The 22,614-nt window shown below is 46.3% G+C and overlaps 1 protein-coding gene and 1 long non-coding RNA gene across 15 annotated transcripts in view; one reads left to right on the forward strand and one right to left on the reverse strand.

Annotated features, from left to right (window-relative positions):
- On the forward strand, nt 1-20,401 carry CNR2 (cannabinoid receptor 2). Of its 3 annotated transcripts, XM_025447416.3 has the most exons (3): nt 13,811-14,177; nt 14,524-14,663; nt 18,581-20,401. In XM_025447416.3, exon 3 carries the CDS (start codon nt 18,626-18,628, stop codon nt 19,706-19,708), a length of 1,083 nt encoding a protein of 360 aa, XP_025303201.1. In that variant the 5' UTR covers nt 13,811-14,177; nt 14,524-14,663; nt 18,581-18,625; the 3' UTR covers nt 19,709-20,401. The 3 variants fall into 3 exon arrangements, with proteins under 3 accessions (XP_025303202.1, XP_025303201.1, XP_025303200.1); XM_025447417.3 differs by lacking the exons at nt 13,811-14,177; nt 14,524-14,663 and adding an exon at nt 1-467; XM_025447415.3 differs by lacking the exon at nt 14,524-14,663.
- LOC125753261 (uncharacterized) overlaps nt 473-22,614 on the reverse strand; it is a 24,648-nt gene continuing 2,506 nt past the window's right edge. For 3 of the 12 annotated variants that reach the window (XR_007404650.1, XR_007404658.1, XR_007404647.1), the window contains exons 4-11: nt 18,836-21,881; nt 18,162-18,314; nt 16,083-16,208; nt 15,864-15,994; nt 13,138-13,223; nt 11,060-11,110; nt 3,521-3,617; nt 473-1,166 (exon numbers count right to left, since the gene is read on the reverse strand). This is a non-coding gene — a long non-coding RNA (uncharacterized LOC125753261). Of the gene's footprint in view, nt 1,167-3,520; nt 3,618-9,741; nt 10,655-11,059; nt 11,111-13,129; nt 13,224-15,820; nt 15,995-16,082; nt 16,209-18,161; nt 18,315-18,835; nt 21,882-22,614 lie in introns of those variants that run through there. The other 9 variants (XR_007404649.1, XR_007404653.1, XR_007404654.1 and 6 more) reach the window with 9 other exon arrangements.

The raw sequence follows: 22,614 nt of genomic DNA on the forward strand, positions 1-22,614 counted from the left end.
CTGATCTGATAGGCAAGAGGGATTGGAACGGAATGTCCTTTTAGGTGGTCTGTGTAACGCTGGTGCATTACCTCCATTTTGCAGATGAAGAAACTAAGGTTTAAGAAGATTAAGTGAATTGCTCAAGGTCATAAGAGCTACATGGGATTAGAACTCAAGTCCCTTGACTCCAGGGGCTATACAGATGCCCCTCCCCTCCCTGGTCAGAGTTCCTTGTGAGAAATAACACAATTACAGGGACAGAATGCTGTGGTACTGGGGACCCAGAGGGGAAGTGGTGAGAGGGACGGAAGGCCAGACCTCCTCATGCTCACTCATCTGTGAAAAAGAGTAAAAGCAAGAGAAAGCTGACTTGGGTGGCTGTTGAACAGTAGCTCTGACTGGGACCCAGGGCCAGCTCCTTAACGCACAACTACCAGGACTCCTCAGCACCCAGCAGGATCAGGAAGCTCAGCCCACAGACCACAGTGAGTAGCTTTCCATTATTGCTTTATTTGGGACCTCTTCCTCATTTCAGAAAACCTGTGTTCTTTGAAACCTGGGTTCCCACTTTCCCCCTCCCCCTCTCAGGGATTTAAGAAGCTGGGGGGGCCTGACTGGGGCCAGGAGATTGATGCCTAATGAAGAGGACTCCCAAGGTGTGTGAGGACCAGTCACAGGAAGGCTTGGGGCTGGTGCCGTCCTCACCCTTGGACAGGATCACGAATCAGCATTCAGCTTTGCAGGCCCACCAAGGTCCAGACAGAAGGAGACAGTCACTGACATGCAGACAGCTCAGTAGGGTGAGAGCCACACTAGGTCCAGGAGGCCAGGGGTCCACTCCACAGACGTTCCACTCAGCAGGACACTAGTGTTTATGAGTGTGTCCTGCGCCAGCACCCAGGTGAATCTCAGCACTGGTAACTCCGTGGCCTCAGGATATCAGTCCCCCTCTTTCCCATTCAGCTCCCTCTTCTGAGAACTTTGGGCCCGAGACCAGCACTCATGGGCCTGCCACGATGAGGGTTGGCTGGATGATGCTGGCACCAGATGGGCACCTGGGCTCAGCAAATGGCTTCATTGGAGATTCTGAGCTTCATACCATCTGCTGCTGCTGCTGTGGAATAGAGATAAGGATGATGAGGCTTCAGGCTGCTTCTCCCTCAAGTGGGTGGCAGGAAGACCCCCTGAGGACACAAAGATCAGGAATAAGGCAGAGAAGGGGCTCAGGAGAATTTGGGTAGGCCCTGGCCCCACATTGATTTCTACCAATGAAGCACATCCTCTACCTTTTGGTGGGTTAAGACCTGGTGGTTACGGTGGGCAACGTGGTAGCATGGCTTAGCCGAGCAGAGCCTTCCAGGGTCTCCTCTCTTCCCTCCTTATCTTGTTGCACCTATCACTCTTACCCTGTGCTCTCAGATGTGCACAGAATGTTCTTTTGTTCATTCCTATTAAAGCATATTCAATAGGACTCAGGGCTCTCCCCCTACTGGGCTGGTTGGAAACTGAGTCTCAGTGTATAGGGAGCTTCTTTCACGTTCCAGCATTGCACATTGAATCCTAGGATCTCATACAGAGCATATAGCAGGGGAGGGACCTGACCTTCATGCCAGCCTGGCTCCTCCTATGATAGATGCCCATTGTCCAAAGGAGTCTGATCTCCTAAAGTCCAGCCCCGTCCACTTCCCTGGCATGCCTCGAGTCCAGATTCTTCACCAAGATTTGAAACCACTGTGCCTTGGGTTCAACCTCAGGGTTGGGTTATCACCCAGTACCTTCACCCAGAGGCCCACCATCTCCCCAAGGCAGCAGAGCCCAGGATGTCAACACTCAAGGGACCCATGATTGTCTCTCCTATGTCCTCTGGGTCACAGATGTAGGCTCCTCTCCCCACCCACCTAGGACCCCGGCTCCATCTTCTCACTAAACTCAGGTTTTTACAAAGGACAGAAAAAAGGGCTGTCTTCAGACAGCTTCTGCTTTCTACCTCAACTCCTGCAAAAAATGTCTAGGCCAGGAAACACCAAGGCTACTCTTTTTTTTTTTTTTTTTAAGATTTTATTTATTTATCCATGAGAGACACAGAGAGAGAGAGAGAGGCAGAGACACAGGCAGAGGGAGAAGCAGGCCCCATGCAGGGAGCCCGACGCGGGACTCGATCCCGGGTCTCCAGGATCATGCCTGGGTTGAAGGCAAGTGCTAAACCGCTGAGCCACTCAGGCGTCCCCAAGGCTACTCTTTGAAGGGAGACAGGCAGCTGTATCTTACAGAGAAGGAAAACCAAGTCTCAGAGGCAATGGTGACACCTTCAGGGTCACCTGGCCAAGGAAGAGTGCAGCCACTCTCAGCGCTCCCAAACCTGTGCTGTCAGTCACGGGAGCCCGTGGGAGACTCAGGTCCCCCTCACCAATGTGTCAGGTGGCCTTGGGTGAGTCACATCACCTTTTTTTTTTTTTTTTAAGATTTTATTTATTTATTCATCACACACACACACACAGAGGCAGAGATACAGGCAGAGAGAGAAGCATGCTCTGTGCAGGGAGCCTGATGTGGGACTTGACCCCGGGACTCCAGGATCACGCCCTGAGCTGAAGGGAGACACTTAACCGCTGAGCCACCCAGGTGTCCCACATCACCCTTTTAACCTGCAGTTTCTCCAACTCTAAAAATGAAGCAAAACAGCATTACCAACCTGCTTCAAAGGGAATTTCATTTATTTTAACACTTCCAGAGCGCTCACTACATGCTAGAACTCTGCTAGCACTGTTGCCTTCTCTTGTCCAGGGCTCACAACAGCCCATGAGAGAGACACACTGTCACCACCCACATCTGAGAGGTGAGAAACTGAAGCTCACACAGGATTAAGACCTTGCGCAAGGTTGCATAGCTGGTGGTATATGGCAAAGTCAAGACTCAAACCCCGATCTGTCTGAATGCGAAACCAGCTATACTGCAGCAAGAACCCCCAAAAAGAACAGGTGCGGCGAGTGCCTCGAAAGCGCTATGGTGCAATGCAGCCTCCAGGAACCATCCCCTCTTCCAGCTGAGCTCAGAAAAGAATTTAAGACCATTATTCCCTCTTCCCTCCACTTCCTGGGGAGAGATAGGGTCCACAGAGCATGGGGTGTATCCTGCCCTGCCCCCATGCAAGGAAAGTGATGCCAAATGCCAAGAAAAGAAAATGGTAGAAAAGGCAGATCAATGGGGTAGCCCAGAAGGAGAGGAGCCTCTGGTGTCATTCCTCCCCAAGCATGGGAAGGAAGGCGGCCAGGATCCCATCCAAATCAGGAGGATGATGGTGAGACTTCCAGGTAGAAATGGGTTGGTTTGGGCCTCTTCTGGGCTTTGCTGCCTCTGTTCTCCTCCCCCACCTGCTCCTACCCCCCACAAAGGAGGCCCTGAATCTCCTTCTCACACAATGAGTCAGAGACAGCTCTTCCCACCACGGCTCCCTCCCTCCCCTCTGTCTTTTTCTCCCTGGGGGGTTGAGGCCACCCCAAAGTTCCTCTGAGAACCACAGCTGCATTCACACTATTACCTCTGCTAGACAGTGAATCCATCCTCTGTGTGTCTCCGTGGATCTGCATGGGTCCCAGGGGAATCTGACAGATCCGAAAGCAGGGGACGGGAGCCTGCTGAGATCGGGGAGGGGGTGCAAAGTGTCATGGACTTTCTCCAAGACTTCACACAAGTCCCTTCTTAGCAGTACTCACTTAGCAGATGAGGTTACCAAGGCTCAGTCACATCAGGTAAGTGGCAGAGACAGGACTCAAGCCCAGGTCTGTGTTTTCACTACCTTCCACCAGCTTTGCCCAACAGGGAGGGAGGTTTTCCAGTAGGTTCACACCATTAGGAGGTCATGGAGCTTAGTTCCATTTTTTTTTTATAATTAATGAATAATGATTTTGCTATTTATTTTTATTTTTTTTATTTTTTTTTAATTTTTATTTATTTATGATAGTCACACAGAGAGAGAGAGAGAGAGAGAGAGAGAGAGGCAGAGACACAGGCAGAGGGAGAAGCACGCTCCATGCACCGGGAGCCCGACGTGGGATTCAATCCCGGGTCTCCAGGATCGTGCCCTGGGCCAAAGGCAGGCGCTAAACCGCTGCGCCACCCAGGGATCCCTGATTTTGCTATTTAAAAGATACTTTTTTCAGTGTGAGAGCTTCTTAGGATAAACAGAAGAATCAAAAGCAGAAGTTAGTAGTGATCAAACAAATGATGATCTAATTTCTCCCAACCAGGATGTTTATCATTTGGCCAGTGGAGTGGCTTTGGCTGATACATGGTTTTATATCGGATCTTATTCTTAGTCATTTATTATTTAATGTATATCCTTAATGAACCAGTGATTAAAGGCAGGATGCAAAAGGCATTCTGATGTCAGAAACACAAGGAAATAAGGAGAAGGAAGATGGTACGTCCCCTGCAAATTTACCTCAGGATTCATAAATTGTGTTTATCTGTTTATATTTCTTATATAGCATATCAGGGAAATTCTTGCACTTCCCAAAATTTCAAAGAGTGTTAAAAAGAGAAAATGATATGTGCTCTTTCTTCACCCATATCGGGCAAAAAGTTAATCTACACCGTCAGGGCACATGCAGAAGGATGCTTGCCAATCAGGACCTGAGATCTATTTTCTCTTGCATATGACAAACGTTGGGATTCTTCTAAAAGGATACAGATCAGCTTTTTAGGCGTCAAATGCCAGAACTTAAACCCTCAGGTCTTGAAAGTGACTTCCATTCTCTTGTTACATCTCAGCCTATTTTAATGTCCACTTGGTCCCCCAATAAAACATCGCTTCAATATGTGTTCACCAACCATACATTCCCTTCTGTCGTGAATATGAAGTGGATCAAGCGCAGATGCCACTTGGAAAGTGAGAAGTCAAAATTTATCTTCACATATCATGCATACAATTTACATGGTTTAAAATAAATGTTAGGGAGATTTTTGAACTGATTGAAAAATAGTACATTTGGCTTAAAATCGCTTCCTTTTTCATGGGCCATACAAAATCATGGCTCAACTGATTGCTGATGGAGTTTCTAACATTATACATCACTGTGAAACAGTTGTTGAGTCAGAAGACATTGGAGACATTCCAGTCTGACCCCCTCATTCTATTTTCTTTTACTCTTTCAGCTTGGGGCATGATCCTTAGATAGCCTGGCACATAGACAACAAACATAATAGTTAACACTCATTGAAGGTAGATTACGTGCCAGTCAGGCATCTGCTATGCATCTGCTACATGCCACCCACCCCATTTACTCCTCACAACAGCCTTGAGTGGAGGTACTTTGGTTTATCCCCATTCTATAGATGAGGATGCTGAGGCTCAGGGAAGTGAGGCAATTTGCCCAAGAGACCACGGATCTAATAAGAGGCAGAATCAGAACTCACAATTGTGATTCACGGATGCCTCTTAAATCTCTGTAAATTTCCTTCTTTTTTTTTTTTTTAAGATTTTATTTATTTATTTGAGAGAGAGTGAGATCACTAGCACATGAGCAAGGGAGAGGTGGGGGCAGTGGGACAAGCAGACTCCATGCTGAGTGCAAAACCTGATGCTGGGTTTGATCCCAAGACCCTGAGATCATGACCTGAGCTGAAGTCACATGCTTGATGGACTGAGCCACCCAGGTGCCCCCTGTAAATTTCCTTCTGACTCTCAGTTGATCCTTACCTGTTTACCACGTCTCTTTACAGAAGCAGGAGCTGGAAATCCAGGTCTCCTTGCAAGTTAGTGTACCGAGGGAATCAGTACGCTGGGTCTGATCCCAAATCCCAGGCCAGAAATGGCCCTAGAGCCCAAAGCAAACAGATCCACGAGTCTGAAATAATTCGCTCTATCAGGAAGGGGTCGGTGGAGTGTGCGTGACGATCACCTCCCCAGATGTCTGGCCCATCTCTGGCTTCTCCTCTTCTCTCCATGGTCTCACTGCCCACACCAGGTGTAATTCATTCCTCAGCCTGCATCCAGCTGTCCCTGTGACCCTCTAGCCACTTTGTCACCACACAGATGTTAGTGGCCCCAAGCCTTATGAATCAGCTGCTTTGCTGGTGCCAGTTTCCTCAATTATAAAATGGGAGTGCTCCCAATCCCCTGGTTGGCTTGTCATGCAGAATAGATGAGTTAATACAGAAAATACAGTAAGCGTTCATTCCGTGTTACCCTCTATTAGTGTCGTAACCACTACTGTGTTTCAAGAACTGGCCTCCACAGCTCTGCCACCCCACCACTCCCACCTCTGTTCGGAGAACCAGTCTGAACTGCAACCCCCACTGCTGCCACTAGAAAGAACCAGAATGAAGGTTAAGGGCAGGGACTCCACCTTTGCTTCCCAGCAAGCCAGGAAAAAGTAGAGGAGCCTGGGGGAAGCCAAAGGGGACTCAGAGTATCCACCACCCCTTCAAGCCTTGCCTACTCTCTTGCTGTAGGGAAGCCACCATGGAAAGTCCTTGTTGTCTTTCAAACACCTCTGCCCTGTGGTTATAAGGCCTTGTTTGCCCCACAGAGAGCACTTCATGGTCAGAATGGATGACCAGCCACTTCCAGGTGTGACTTTAACAATGCTCACACACACACACACACACACACACACACACACACACACACACTTTTCCCAATGACCAATGACCAATTCACCAGTAGCAACCTACTCTTGGGATTGAGATCCACACCCTGTTATTAGTCATTTAGACTTTAGTGTGACCGAGTCTTCAGAATTTTTCTATAGCAGGTTTTCTTTGAAAAACAGGTATAGGCTTTGTAATTCCTATTGTAAAGATGAAAGTGAAGGGCAGAGAATCAGTGACATGCCCTGAATCACAGGGGAATTCCCTGTTGGGACAGAACTAAAATACACATCATCAGACAGCCCATCCCAAGACACTGACCCCTGGGACCTGGTGAAATGGGAAACTGGGGTCCTTATGCTATTCACAGAATTTCAAGAAGCCCACCCCCCAAAAACAGGATAGAGATTCCCCATAAGAAAGCTGTAGAAGCCGTCTGAGCGCTAGGAGCAGTTGATAATTATGTGCCTGAACCTGAGTTCAAATTGGACTTGGTCTTTTGTATGACTGCAGGCAAGTCACTTCTCTGTGCTTCTGTCTCCTTGTCTACAAAACAGAGGCGGTGATAATAGTACCGCCCTCCCTTGCTTATTGTGAGGATTGCCTGGGTTCACATGCAAAGCCATGCTTGGTACTCAGAAGCTGTCAGTGTTACGGTAGGATCACCCATGATCCCACCCTTGCCCGCACATCTACAGCCGGGCAGGTGACGCTCTGAAAGGCTTGTCCTAAGTCCTCTTGCCAAGGATCCTTTGAATTATTCTGAAATGCTGGCCAGGCATGCCCTTCTCGCTGATATATACTCCATCAGCCTTCTTCCCCCCTATAAATAAATAGATCGGTGATGTCCCCTTTGAAAAACTTGAAGATAGTTAGTTACCCTCCTTGAGGATTTTCACAAGTATCAGAGAGAAGTCCTTCAACCAATTCATCTGGCAAATATTTATTTATGTGCCAGGCAGTGTTCCAGGCACTTGAAACACAGCAGTGAACAAAACGGACGATGAGCACCTGCTCTCTTGGAGCTGAGATTCTACTGCCCTGATCATTAATGGTGCTGAAGGCCCTGGTTGGAGAGAATAGCCCAAGGAGGAAAGGATGGAGAGTAGAGGGAAGAGATTGTTGCCCAAAGTATGAGGAAGATGCCCCTCTCTCCAGACTGGCCTGCCTTCTGAGGACGGGGTCTCACACCAGCATGGAGGCCTAGGTCTGAGTTCTGGCTCTGCCACCTGCAAGCCATGTGACCTTGGGCAAATCCATCTAGCTGATCCTCAGCTTCCTCACCTTAAAACAGGGGAAGAGGAGCCTGGGTGGCTTTGGTTAAGCATCTGACTCTTGATTTCGGCTCAGGTCATGATCTCAGAGTCGTGAGATCAAGCTCTGCATCAGACTCTGTGCTGGGCGTGGAGCCTGCCTAAGATTCTCTGTCTTTCTCTCCCTTTGCGCCTCCCCTCGATCCTCTCCCTATCAAAAAAGAGGGGTGATGGATAAGACAATCTATCCAAAAGTGCACTTCACAGGATAAAGGAGGTAATACAGGTAAAAAGCCTGGAGTGCCTGCCACAAAGGAAGTACTAAAGCACAGTGGCAAATTCATTTTCTTCATCTACTTTAACCAGAGTGACATATGGCAACAGGCTGAACGCAGAAGCAAAGATTCCAGACAATTAAGAGGTTCCCCCCCCCAATTTTTCATTAAAAATACATCATTTCTATTAGCATGTAATAGGTTCGTTTGACATATTTTTTAAGTTTTCAGTTTTATTTTCTAACACTGTAAATAGTAAAGGATGTAGCCTACCTCAGCGAGAGCCCTGTACGGTCTGGGTAACTTTTAAGATGGTAAAGGGGGTACTGAGAGTGCAGAGTCTGAGTACTCCTGCTCTAGGCTTTCCTGAGCAGGCTTTCTCAGGCCAGCTCTTCTGCAACCTGACAACACTGCCCTGCCCCATGTGGTTAATTGCACAACTTTCAAGTTCGAAAGACACTTTGAGGTGCCATCGAAAACCCATTCATGGAGCAGATGGGCATACAGAGAAGAGGACAGTTTTGCCTGAGGTTACTCAGCCATCAGTGCCACCCCAGACGGAACCAGAATCCTGTCTCCTTGGTCCAGGGCTCTTGTCCAGATTGCAGGCTGACAGGTGCCAACATCTTTCCCCCAGCCTGGTTAATAATCCATCAGGCTCCCCAGCACATTCTCAGCTTCCCGTTCACTCAACCCCAGACATCCTGAATGGAAACAGAATCTTCTCTCTCTGCTCTCCTAACTCTGTCCCCTGCTCCCTCCTGCCTCTCAGCCTTCCTCCTTGACCCCCCCTCCACCAGCCCAAGAGCATGACAGAGATGATGTCCCTCTCATTTGGTGCCAATTAGCAAAGAACTTGGAAGAGTGAGGGGAAAGCTGTAATATGCATGCATAGTATGTATATATATATAATCTCTATAATATAGATTACAGATTATATTATGTATAATCAGCCAACAATGGAGGGCTTACTGTGGCCCAGGCACTGTATTAAGCATGATGCTGTCTCAATTAATTCTTGTGCCTCACTACTGCCAATAAAGTACGTACAATTTGTTATCCCCATTTTACAGATGAGGAAACTAAGGAAAACAAGTGAGTGACTTCATCTGAGGTCATAGAGCTAACACTTTGTGCCAGGACTAGAAGTCAGGTCTGTCTGACTCTAAAGCCAAAGAGCCTGACTGGCAAATCCTTGGGTCTCAGGAGATCAGGATTTCACCAGGTTGGTGGAGATAAGACGAAAATCTAGACCTGTTAATGTAGCAATGGAGGCAATCCTGGGTGAAATTGGTCAGAAGAAAAAAAAAGCCAGGAAGAGAAACAATGTGTTTTGCTCCTGAGGCTAAAGACCAAAGATTGCCTGTGCCAGTTGTTTGGGCAATCACCCTGGGCAGGGTCATGCATTAGATCCTGTCCCTTTACCAACCTGACTCTGTCATAGCACAAGGGCTCAGGTCCTCGCTTTGCCTGTCACTTGCTGTGAATTTTTGGGTGATGTGCCCTCTCCAAACCCATTTGTTCAAGAAACGCTACCTGTCTCCGATAACAATCACGAGCTCTGCCCCACTGTGCAAGCTGTCAAATATGATATGGATGTGGGCATTATTAGTTCATCCTCTAAAAAGGAAGTTGCTGGGGCGAAAGGTAGTAGAAAAAAGGAAGATATCTGAAAAGACTCAACAAAATTGTCCCATGTGGAGACTTCAGATTAGTCAGTTAATTACCAAGAATTAAAGAAGGTAAAACAACAGGATGGGACCCTGGTCTTCGAAGAAATGAACAAAAGCGTGGGTTCCCAGCACCCCTAGCAAGCTTCTTAATCTCTGGACCCCAATTTCCTCATCTGTACAATACGGAAAATAATTATACCAGCTTTGCAGGGCTGTTTTGAGGTCTAAGTGAGATAATGTGCTGAGAGCGCTAGTACAATGCCAGGCCTCATCATCGTTATCCTCCAATCGTCTTTTCAGATGGCAGTGCTGGAGAGAGGGAGAGAAAGTGACTTCTCCATAGAACCAACTGAAGCCAGAGCCAGGCTCAAACCCCGAGCATCCATCCTAACTTGGGACCCTCTTCACATTACACACAAACACACTACAGTTCACTCAGGCACCCACACTCCTGCTTAATTGTTTTAAATCATTATTTAATCTGCACATTGAGAATGCAGGTAGTAATAGTTTCCCCAGTCACAGATGAAGAAACTGAGGCTCAGAGATCTTGAGTAACTTGCCCCCAGGTCACACAGCCCACCCACAGCAGGGCTGGGATCTGAAGCCAGCAACGTTTTATTCCAAAGCCGTGGCCCTTCACCTTTGCTGTCGTGGAAAGAGGCCTCAGACACCATCAAGCTTAATTCCTTCCAAGAGGGAGGCTGGAGATGATACAGATCGATAAAGGAGGAAGGTCCAGGGAGAACAAGTGTCCAGACAACAGGTGGTGACGACCCCACAGACCCTGGGTGGGAGCGATGAACGGTGAGTGGACAGCAGACAGACTCTTCCAGCCCCACAGGGCAGACTCAGGGAGGGTGAGTTTCTTCGCCAACCACTAGACGGACATTTGAGAATGGCCTTAATGATGATCCTTTATGCCAGTTCTATAAATTACAAATTCTTGGGGATCCCTGGGTGGCGCAGCGGTTTGGCGCCTGCCTTTGGCCCAGGGCGTGATCCTGGAGATCCGGGATCGAATCCCACATCAGGCTCCTGGTGCATGGAGCCTGCTTCTCCCTCTGCCTGTGTCTCTGCCTCTCTCTCTCTCACTGTGTGCCTATCATGAATAAATAAAAATTAAAAAAAAAAAAACTTAAAAAAAAATTACAAATTTTTAAAGGACTGGAGGTGGCCTATATTATAAGTTAGGGCAGTGGAAATAATAGCAAAGCATTAGAAACCACTAAAAAAAAAAAAAAAAAAAAAAAAAAGAAGAAGAAGAAATGAATCAGGAACCAACCTTGAATGACCCACAGGCTTGCATCGGATTTAGTTCTGAGCTTCCTGGCAGCTGGGGAAAAGAAACACAAAGTCTCTCTGAAAAAGCCTGCTTTTTCCCCAGTGGACATTTGTTCATTTATTCAATAAGTCGATTTTAAAATACTTAAGTGCCTCCTTTATGCCAGGCCGGGTGCTCACGTGCTAGAAATCCCAGGAGAAATGTATTAAAGAAATCTGCCAGGGCGGCCCTTTGCATCTGTCCCCTAGGACAATTTCCATACTTTGCCTTCTCCTGGGACACATACCACTGGAGAGATTTTAAGTTCCTTCACACACATGCTGTTCCACCCCCGCTCGGATGACTACCGTAGTGGTCTATTTACAAGATCAAGAGCCTGGAGAGTTGCCAACCTTTTAGTTCACTTTCTGCTTTAGACCTGCTGTTTGTGGTTCCCACCTCTTTCCAGAAGTCTGTTTCCCTGGGTAAGCAGTGTTATGGTGAGATGCTCAGGGTGAGGCTCAGGATGAGTCCCAATGGGCAATATCAGTCATGGCTTGGGAACAGAGAATGGTGGCTTAGAGACCATCTAATTGTCTCACTTAAATGGGCTGACTTCCACCTCCTTAAGGACTGCTTAGCTCAGCTTGGACGGAACCCCTCACTAAAAAAACTTTGTTTCAGTGTGAGAGGGGACTAGAATACAAAGATGTCATCACTCCCTGATCCAGATTCTACTCTCAAACTAGGAGCTCACAGTCCAGGAAGCAAGAGGAGACAAATATTATTGATACAAATAGTAGAAGGTAGACAGTGATCCATGCAGCAATGAATTTCCTCCACCTGAGGGGGTTAGGGGAAACCAGAGAATGCTTTCTGGAGAAGGTGGCCTTGATATAGGACTTGAAAAAAATAGATAAGATTTGGGCAAAGGCCAATAGCCTATAGCCCAAAACTCCAGAGAACTTCCTGGCAACTTGTAGTCAAGTGCTATTAAGCATAGAGGGGAACTAGGAGAAGAAATGTGGAAGGAAGGCCTCATGATTTCCTTTCCTACAGCTGGACACAATACCAAGAGCCCAGCCTGCATGGGCTTTGACTCATGCAGGTCAAACAGGTTTTATTTTTATATATTTTTATATTTTGACCTTCATGGTGATAAAGTGTCAGCTGAAAGTGAATGGAGATCTTTCTATCTGCCTCAGCTCTCAGATGAAGCTCAGACAAGACTCAAACACAGAATCCTGTAGGAACCGTATAAACTAACTCAATTGAGTCACTTCCTGCCTTTCACTGAACATGTGCTGAGCCAGGTGGAGTGCCATGAATTTAGTAAACTTCTATTACTTCATCTGCACGGCAATGTGATATGGACGGTATTTCTCCCAGCTTACAGATGAGTGAAACAGATGTGCAGAGAGATGAAGTAACTTGCCCAATGTCACATGGCCCTTTCAAGTAGAGAGCTGGATTGGAATCCAGGGAGGTCTGGGCACAAAACCTGCAACGCTGGGATTCAGCGTGGTTGAATTCAACCTAAGGAGTCACCCAGTCTACCCACCTGCTTTATTTTTTTTACTATTTTTTATGTATTTATTTTACAGAGAGAGAGCCAGAGAGCACAAGCAGAGGCATGGCAGAGGGAGAGGGAGAAGCAGACTCCCCGCTGAGCAGGGAGCCCCATGTGAGGCTTTATCCCAGGACCCCAAGATCATGACCTGAGCCGAAGGCAGATGCTTAACCCTGAGCCTACCCACCTGCTTTAGAGATGAGAAAAGAAAGATCCAGAAAGGAGAAGGGAGCTGCCCAAAGACACTCTATAGCAGAACAGGAACTGGAAAGCAGACCCTCCAACTCTAGGTCAAAGGGAAAAATGATGGCTCTTGCCCTCAATCTTGGCTTTTCACTGCTGGTATAGTGGCCATAATCAGAGTCACGTTCAGTTCACCTCACCTCACACCTTGTCCCTGGTGTGCCTTGGGCTTTAAATACCAGGAATGCGGGGGCAGCTGTTACCATGGCACTCCTTTTTTCACTTCACACTTTCAGTTCAAGTAGGAAAACCCCCCAGGGGCAACCCCCTCCTCCTACCTCCTCACCTGAAGTTTCCTTTCCCAGACACTCAGCATCAGTATAGGTCAGGCTGCAGGCTCCAGGTCCACCTTACCCACTGAGCACCGACATGCTGTCGAAGAAAAGAGTGTCAGGTAGTTTTGGGGCTTTGGCACTGTTCTTGGGTGGGGATGGCACTTGGTTGGTTGGTTGGTTCTCTTTTAATCATGCATTTGTAGGGCAGCCCTGGTGGTGCAGCGGTTTAGCGCCGCCTGCAGCCTGGGGTGTGATCCTGGAGACCTGAGATCTCGAGTCCCACATCGGGCTCCCTGCATGGAGCCTGCTTCTCCCTCTGCCTGTGTATCTCTGCCTCTCTCTCTCTCTAAATAAAAATCTTTTTTAAAAAAAATCATGCATTTGTACAGTCAGGTCACGAAATGGTTTTGGTGTGCCTCAGTGCTTGTTACTATTTGAAACTCCACAGACACAGTGATTAAAAAATATGAACCCTTTCTCTTAACGAATGCACAGACATAAAGTCTTCTGCACGCCTTGAAAGGATTGATACCCATCACAGCATACCCCTTTGAAAAAGCCAGGGTAGAGGTCATCAGCCGATTGTTTTTTTCTAAGGAGAATGAGATAGGTATTGTCATTGTCATTTCGTATGTGAGAAAAGGGGCTCAGAAAGTCAAAGGGACTTGCCCAGAGTCACGTGACCAGCCATGGCAGAGGTGGAACTAGTACCCTGCAACACCGCTCACACTGGGTCTCCCTCTGTGCTGGGCACTCAGACCTAAGTCCTTGCCCTGGAAGAAGGCCCATCTAGGAGCCAGATGCTCTGATTCCAGAAGGTATTTCTATCTTTCCATAGGGAAGCCAGGCTTCCTGCATTTCCTGGTGCTGTGTGCATCCTGTTGCTGTCGGATGTTTTCTTGTTAGTCTCTCCATCAAAAGGCCTGCATTTCCTGCCCTTATTTAATTTGGACAATACCACAGGTCGGTGGCCACACCAGACTTGGGTGAAGCACTAAATACCGGCAGCCACCACCCTGGCATCCCTCTTCTAGGCTGGACTCTGCGTAAGGTAAGCCACTCTCTGATGGGAGGAGGCTTTTTCTTAAGAGAAATCTGGAGAGAGGGGGAGTTTGGCTGGGACAGCGGGGTGCAGGGAGGAAGGTTCCAGAAGTGGCAGAGTGGGGACATGGGAACTGAGGAAGGCTTGCACTGTCTGTCACTCATTCATGACCAGAGCTAAGAACGAAGCTGGCACCATTTCCTGTCTCACTCAGGTGTGACTTTAGCAACATTCAGCAATAGCTATCTGTCTCAGACAAAGGCACCATCTCAAGCTTCTATAGGCAGGGTCACCTCTGTGTCTACAGAACAAGGGTCTTATCTTGTGACTTGGAGGATGTGAAATCTCATTCCAGCTCTGCTGCTGTTTTGTTGGGTGACCTCAGGAGATTACTCCCCCATCCCTGGACTGTTTTCTCGATGCTAAAATGACGGAGCTGGATTAGATGAGAGGGTTTCGATCTGTTCCTTGGACTGCCTTGAAGACAGGGCATAGGTAGGTGATATGAACTCAGACTTTACCTGACTTAGGAATAGAAGTTCCATCAATTGTAAAATTGTTCTGCTCTCCCAAAAACTTTAAAATCACTGGATTATATATTTTTTAAAGATTTATTTATTTATTCATTCAGAGAGAGCGAAGAGAGAGGCAGAGACACAGGCAGAGGGAGAAGCAGGCTCCATGCAGGAAGCCCGATGTGGGACTCCATCCTGGGTCTCCAGGATCACACCCCGGGCTGCAGGCGGCGCTAAACCGCTGCGCCACCGGGGCTGCCCCAAATCACTGGATTATAATACGAACTGCCATTTATTGAGCTCTTGTGATGTGCTGGGCATATTATTTTTAAAACTTCATGGAGTAGGGGAATTATCCCCTTTGAAGATGCTCAGGATATTAATCATCATCATTATCATCATCATTTCTGGGTATTGTATTAATTGACTGAAATCCTCACAAAACCCATCTTACAAATGAGAAATGAAAAACCCAAGGCATTCGGTATCTTGAACAAGGCCACTGGGCTGGAATTTCAAGCTGCAGGAGGATGTACTACACTCCCTCCAACACTCTCCCTTGGGGTCCAGCTCCTTGCCATTCAACTGGGGTTCATTCGTTAGGGAGTTTTTGAGCACCTACTGTATGTAGGCATTATGCAAGGCACTGAAGACCAGAAATAATGAAGGCTCAGTCTCTGACCTTGACAAGCTGTGGGGCCTCTGCCAAGTGATTTAATATCTCTGAGCCCATTTTACCTGTGAAATAACAATACTCATAATTTTATTTTATTTTATTCATTCACTCATTCATTTATTTTTAGGTTTTATTTATTTATTTAGAGAGAGAGTATGCACGAGCAGGGGGAGGAGCAGAGAGAGAGGGAGAGAGAATCCCAAGCAGACTCCATGCTGAGCATGAAACCTGACCTGGGGCTAGATCCCAGGACCCTGAGATCATGATCTGAGCTGAACCGAGCCGCTTAACTGAACCACCTAGGTGCCCCCTTATTTTATTTTTTTTTAAAGTGAACTCTACACCCAATGTGGGGCTCAAACTTCTGACCCTGAGATCAAGAGTCACATGCTCTACTGACTGAGCCAATTAGGCACCCCCCAGTACCCATAATTTGTATGCTATACAGTTGTATGGATTACATTAGATTGTGGCTGTGGAAATTATTTCGTAGAATTTCGATACCATCCAAATGGTGGTTAGTTCCAGTTGGAGAAAAGCCTAGTGCAGAACTGGTTACAACATAAGCAGAGTAATGCGGGGAGCTTCCTTTGTGATGGAGCATCAAGGAAGGCTTCACTGGATGAAAGATGAGTCTAGAAGGAAGGTAAAGAAGGAAGGTCAGCCAGAGAAAAGGAACCCTGAGGTGAAGGTGTGGGCAAAGGTGCAAGGAAGTAGAGCTACCTGGGAAATGATGATGGAGCATCCGGAGGAATAGTGGAGCCGGCAGGGCTGCCTGCAGTGGCCTGTGAGCGGTGAGGCCTGCCCCGGCTGTCCACGCGCCCTACACCACGTTGGCGTGGGCTAGCGCTGTCCCATGAAGACACAACATGAGCCACAAGTCACTTAAAATTTTCTAGTTGCCACATTAAAAATGAATGAATGAATCAATGAGTAAGAAGGAATAAGAGAATGAAATGAACATTCTTGTAGCGGCCTCTTCAGTTACACACACGTCACAGTCCCCCGGGAGCATATTCCCAGGAGTGGAGCTGATGCACCCAAGGGCAGTGGCATGTCAGCCCCATCAGTTGGGCAAACCCAACTGCTCTCCACAGTGGTTGTGCCAACTTACCCTTCCCTGGAGGCGCTGAAAGGCCTCTTTGGTCTCCACCCTCTCCAACACTCAGCATCAACAGGTTTAATTTTTCACCCATCTGATGGGAGGGAAACTTGCATTTCTGTGGTTGCTACTGAGGTGAGACATCTTTTCAAAGGATCACTGACCATTTCTCTTTCATGCCGTTATTATTCTTGTGTATGGGTTCTCTTTTTTCTTGAGAAGTCTGATGTGAGGCTTGTCTGTTTTATTATCTTTTCAAAAAACAAGCTTCAGAGGTACCTGGGTGGCTCAGTCAGTTAAGCATCTGCCTTCCACTCAGGTCATGATCTCAGGGTCCCAGGATCCAGGCCCTGTCCCTCCCCAGCTCCCTGTTCAGTGGTGTCTGCTTCTCCCTCCCCCACTACCTCCTCCCCCAACTCATCCTCGTTCTCTCTCTCTCAAATAAATGAATGAAATCTTAAAAAAAAAACAAAAAACCTGGTTTCAGTCTTTTCACTTCTTTCTAGTCTCCATGGGTTTTTCTATGTCATTAATTTCTGGTCTTATTATTTCTGTCTTCTGCTTTCTTTGTGTTTATGCTGTTGTTGTTATTCTAATTTTGTGCTGTTTATCGCATTTGTCTTTTTTCTATTCTGAGCATGAAGGGCTATATATTTCCTTTTCCGGGCTGCTCAGATACATCCCACAGATTTTATTTATTTATTTATTTATTTATTTATTTATTTATTTATTCTTCATCCCACAGATTTTAATGTTACAATTCTAAACATTTCTGGTCTCCTGGGTAACTCAGTCAGTTAAGTTTCTGCCTTTGGCTCAGGTCAGGATCCCAGGAGCAGCCTCCAGGGGAGTCTGCTTCTCCCTGCCCCTCCTCTTCTCCCCTCCCCTCTTCATGCTTTCTCTCTCAAATAAATAAAATATATATTTTAAAACCCACAATTCAAAGTATTTCCTAATTCCCTTTATGATTTTTTGACCCAAGAATTATGCAGGAGTGTGTCTTTTAAATCTTTGTGTTTATGAAGTCTGTTAGTTATATTGTTTAAGTTCTTGATTTCTTAACAAATTGCACTGTGGTCAGAGGACATGGTTTGTATTCAGAGATTATTTTAAATTTGTTGAATTTACTTTTCACCTAAGACTTAGTTTTGGTAAGTGTCCACATTTGCTCGAAAACCATGTGCATTCTCCAATGACTGGGTGCTGAGTTCCATATATGACTATTTAATCCACGTTGTTAATTGGATGTTCAAACCTTATACATTCTATTAATTTAACAGCTTCTGAGAAAAGAATGCTAGAATCAGTCACTATTCAATTTCATTTCACGGCAAGTCCACAAATATTTACTGAGTACCTATTATGTGTCAGATACTATTCTAAGACCTTATATCAGTGGACAAAATAGTTCCTGACCTCATGGAACTTAAATTCTAATGGAACAAAAATTCTAGTGACCTGGCTAGAAAGTATATTCCTCCAGAGAAAATTCAAGTTTGCTTTCTAACAATATCTAATGATGTCCCATACAAGATTTGGGTTTGGCGTTTCTCAATATTTAGAACATACTCATATATAAAAAAAAGATTAATTATCTGTCACTTAGATTTATCTGGATTCTTATATCTTATCTGGCAACCCTGCTGGTGTGAAGCCAAAAAGTTTTGTCTTTGTTGTCAAAACTGCAGCATCTTACTTACCAAAATGGGCAAACAGAACAGAGTAGAACATCAACAGAAAAATCCCCTCCATCTTATCGTTCTGGATTCCATTTTTTTCTTGGTTTTGATTTCCTTGTGGTTTTTGAGCCTCAGAGATTTCTCTTACTTTCAATGGGAAGTCTCAGGATTGGGCTTTTTGGAAACAAAAGACCAAAAGTCTTGCAGGCCACTTCTGCTTCTTGAATTCCCACATACCACTCCCAAGGCAACCAGTACAGACCTACTGACCCAGTAGAACACGGATTGAGGGCAAAATATAGAGGACCAAGATATGCATTGCTATTTTCAACATATGATCCGCCCACACAGATAAAGGGTTTGCCTAGAGCTGTTGGTTGTGTGAAGTCATTATTGCGGTAATTGAAAAGGACTCGTTTCTTCTTCTCATTGTGCTGCAGCAAAGGCTTCGTGGCAAGCCCAGCAGGAGCCAAGGGACCCACCCCATGGAGAGCCGCGGGGTGATGGAGGCAGCCAATGGCTGCAAGGATGCCTTGGATTTCAACCCCATGAAGGAATACATGGTCCTGAACAGTTCCCAAAGGATAGCTGTTGCGGTGCTATGCACCTCCCTCGCCCTGCTAAGTGCCCTGGAGAACCTGGCCGTCCTCTACCTGGTCCTGTCCTCCCACCGGCTCCGCAGGAAGCCCTCATACCTGTTCATTAGCAGCTTGGCTGTGGCTGACTTCCTGGCCAGTGTGATCTTTGCTTGCAACTTTGTAAATTTCCACGTCTTCCATGGCATGGATTCCAAGGCTGTTTTCCTACTGAAGATTGGCAGCGTGACCATGACCTTCACAGCCTCTGTAGGCAGCCTACTGCTGACCGCCATTGACCGCTACCTCTGCCTGTGCCACCCATCTACATACAAAGCCCTACTCACCTGTGGGAGGGCCCTGGCAACCCTGGGCATCATGTGGGCCCTCTCTGCATTGGTCTCCTACTTGCCCCTTATGGGATGGACTTGCTGTCCCAATCCCTGCTCTGAGCTTTTCCCCCTGATCCCCAATGACTATTTGCTGGGTTGGCTCCTGTTCATTGCCTTCCTCTTCTTTGGCATCATCTACACTTATGGGCATGTCCTGTGGAAGGCCCATCAGCATGTAGCCAGCTTGGCTGAACACCAGGACAGGCAGGTGCCAGGGATGGCACGAATGAGGCTAGATGTGAGGTTGGCCAAGACCCTGGGGGTGGTGCTGGCTGTCCTTTTCATATGCTGGCTCCCGGTACTGGCCCTCATGGTCTACAGCCTGACCACTACCCTAAGTGACCAGGTCAAGAAGGTCTTCGCCTTCTGCTCCTTGCTCTGTCTTGTCAACTCCATGATCAACCCCATCATTTATGCCCTGCGGAGTGGGGAGATCCGCTCCTCTGCCTTCCATTGCCTGGCCCACTGGAGAAGGCATCTGAGGAGACTTGGGCTTGAAGGAAACAAAGAAGTCCCAAGGTCCTCAGTCACTGAGACAGAGGCTGATGTGAAAATCACCCCATGGCCAGATTCCAGAGTCCTAAACTGCCCTGATTGCTGATGACACCTCTTCCACAGTTTTAAACCAGCTGAGTCAGAATCATTTCACTCCTCAGAGGAAAGAGAGCAGCCTTGACCCTATTGTCTTACTTGAGTCAGGCTCCAGGGGCTTAGACACTTACCCCTTTTTGTTGATAACTGATGTCTCTAACACCTGGCAGGTAGCCTGGCTGTGCCTATTTGCATGAGACTGTTGGATAGCTAGACCCTGTGAGGAGTGGCAAGGTGGGCGAGAGGATTGTGCAGGCTCAGTGCACATTCAGATTACAGAACCTCCCCAACAAAATAGCTTAGTGTTTACATCTTCCAGAGACCCCAGGATCCAGAGGGAGCCTGCAGGCTCACCAAAGAGGAACTCAGAGGAAATCTAGAAGGTGAATGGATTATGTTCCTGATATCTCAAGATGTCAGGTAGGATAGCTGGCCAACAATGTTCTTGCTTCATTGTTGGGACATCCTTGGTTCTAAGGCTATGAAAGACCGCACTTTCTGTCACCTTTGCCTGCTGAGGACCAAAAACTTTGATACAGTAAGGATTAAGCATGTTGATTCACCTCTTTCACAGGTAATTGACAAGCCTCTAGTTCAGGGAATCTTATTAGGGCAACGGCCCCACTTGACACCCTGATAATCTCCACTCACAGCCACTGTGACCTCCTAGGTCCCTGGGGAATACAGAGGAAGCTGGGACTGATTGAGACACAGAATTTTCGGAGAATTTTATGGACCCTCTGTAGTCCTTCCACTGGAAGCAGGCAATGGCCCAGCCTAATACAACTCCAATAAAAAGGAAGACATTCACTAAGATTTCATAAACCCCCACATTGTTCCTGGTTGCCCCTCAGTTCAGCTCCTTTGTCTCCTCCGCACCTGTATAACAAAAAAATGAGCAGAGCAAGTAGGAGAAGAGGGAAATTCCCTTATAATGTGCCAGGTATGGGACTGGCATCCCACAGACCATTATCTCAAGCAAGAATGCAGTCCCATGCCTTTGAAGATTTCAGGTCACCCATATCTTACATGTCAGGGAAGGTAGATTCCTACCAAAGAAGCTTACTTAAAACAATAGGCAAGAGAAACTGTTGTTGGTGGGAAGGATAACAGAGGAGTTCTAATGCAATGATGTGGGACCATAGAATAAAGGGAAAGACATTGATTAAACATGAAAATTAAAAATATTCATTTAATATTTACAAGACAAGGTGTCTACTATTCATTCACTCATGCACCCATCTCACAAATATGTGCCAGGCTTTGTGCTAGCCATAAATGGTAATAAATGAGACTCTAACGGGGCTGACATTCTACATTCTGGTGGGAAGACAACCACTAAAGAAGATAATTACCAGTGGTAAAATGAAGGAAATCATCAAGGTCATGTGATAGGGATTAATTGGGGCAACTTTAGGTAGGGTAGACATACTACGTGCTCTGTCATAAATGCTGGCTGGCTTTTATAGAGTCTTTACTATGTGCCATACACTGGGATAAGTGCTTTCGAAGGAAGTATTTTACTTAGTCTTCACAATAACCTGATCAATAAGGCCCTCATTTTATGGATAAGGAAGTAACTAAGTGGCAAAATCAGTTGCCTGAGATCACACTGCTGATATATACCCAAAGCTGGGGTTTCCAAAGCCTGCCCCCTTTACCACTAACCTCTTGGCCTCGTTCAAATTCTTCTTGTTTAGGAATAATACTCAATTTCTGTAACATTAGATTGCTGCAATCTTAACTCGCCATTACTTCTCAATGTACTTCACTTTCTGTCCTGTATTAATTTCCTGTAACAATTTCCCACAAACTGGGGCGCCTGGCTGGCTCAATTGGTGGAGCACGCCACTCTTGATCTTGGGGTTGTGAGTTTGAGCCCCATGTTGAGTGTAGAGATTTCTTAAAAATAAAAATCTTTTTAAAAAAACACAAAACAATTGTCCACCAAGTGTCTTAAAACAACAGAAATTTATTCTTTCATGGAAGCTTCTGGAAGCTAGACGTCCAAAGTCAAGGGATCAGCAGGGCCATGCTCCCGCCAGAGGTTCAAGGAGTCTTCTTCATTGCTTCTTTTGACTTTTGGCAGCTCCTGAAGTTCTTTGGCTTGGGGCAATGTAACTCCAATCTCTGACTCCATCTTTATATGGCTTTCCTCTCCCCACCTTATCTCTTGGCATCTTCTTTTAAGGATGTCAATCATTGGATTAAGACACATCCTAAACCGGCCTCCTTATTTTAACAAATTACATCCACAAAGACTGTTTCCAAATAAGGAAACATTCACTGGTTCTGAGTGTCGGTGAAATGCGGGGGGACATTAGTCAACTCAGTACAGCCCCCCAAGGACGAAGTCGACCCCTCAGTTATAGCCCATATCATGGACTGTGTTAAGTGGCACTCACTGGCTAGTCTTCCCCATGAGATGAGCTCCACACTCACCTCTCCTGGTCCCCAATGTTCCCTGACAATTTAGCATAGAGTTTTTTTCTTCTTCCAAATTTTTATTTAAATTCTAGTTAGTTAACATATAGTATAATATTGTTTTCAGGAGTGGAATTTAGTGATTCATACCTTATATACAACACTGAGCATTCAACATGACTAGTGCCCTCCTTAATAACCACCACCCATTTAGCCCTTCCCCCACCCACATCCCTCTAACAACCTGTTTTGTTAAGAGTCTCTTAGGGCTTTTTTCTCTCTCACTTCCTCCCCCTTCCTGTATATTTATCTGTTTTGTTTCCTAAATTCCACATATAAGTGAAATCATACGGTATTTGTCTTTCTCTGACTGAATTATTTCACTTAGCATAATACACTCTAGTTTCATCCACATCATCACAAATAGCGATATTTCATTCTTTTTGATGGTTGAGTAATATTCCATTGTGTATATACACCGTATCTTTATCC

The sequence above is a fragment of the Canis lupus genome, chromosome 2 (genome assembly GCF_003254725.2).
Source record: "Canis lupus dingo isolate Sandy chromosome 2, ASM325472v2, whole genome shotgun sequence".
NCBI lineage: Eukaryota > Metazoa > Chordata > Mammalia > Carnivora > Canidae > Canis > Canis lupus.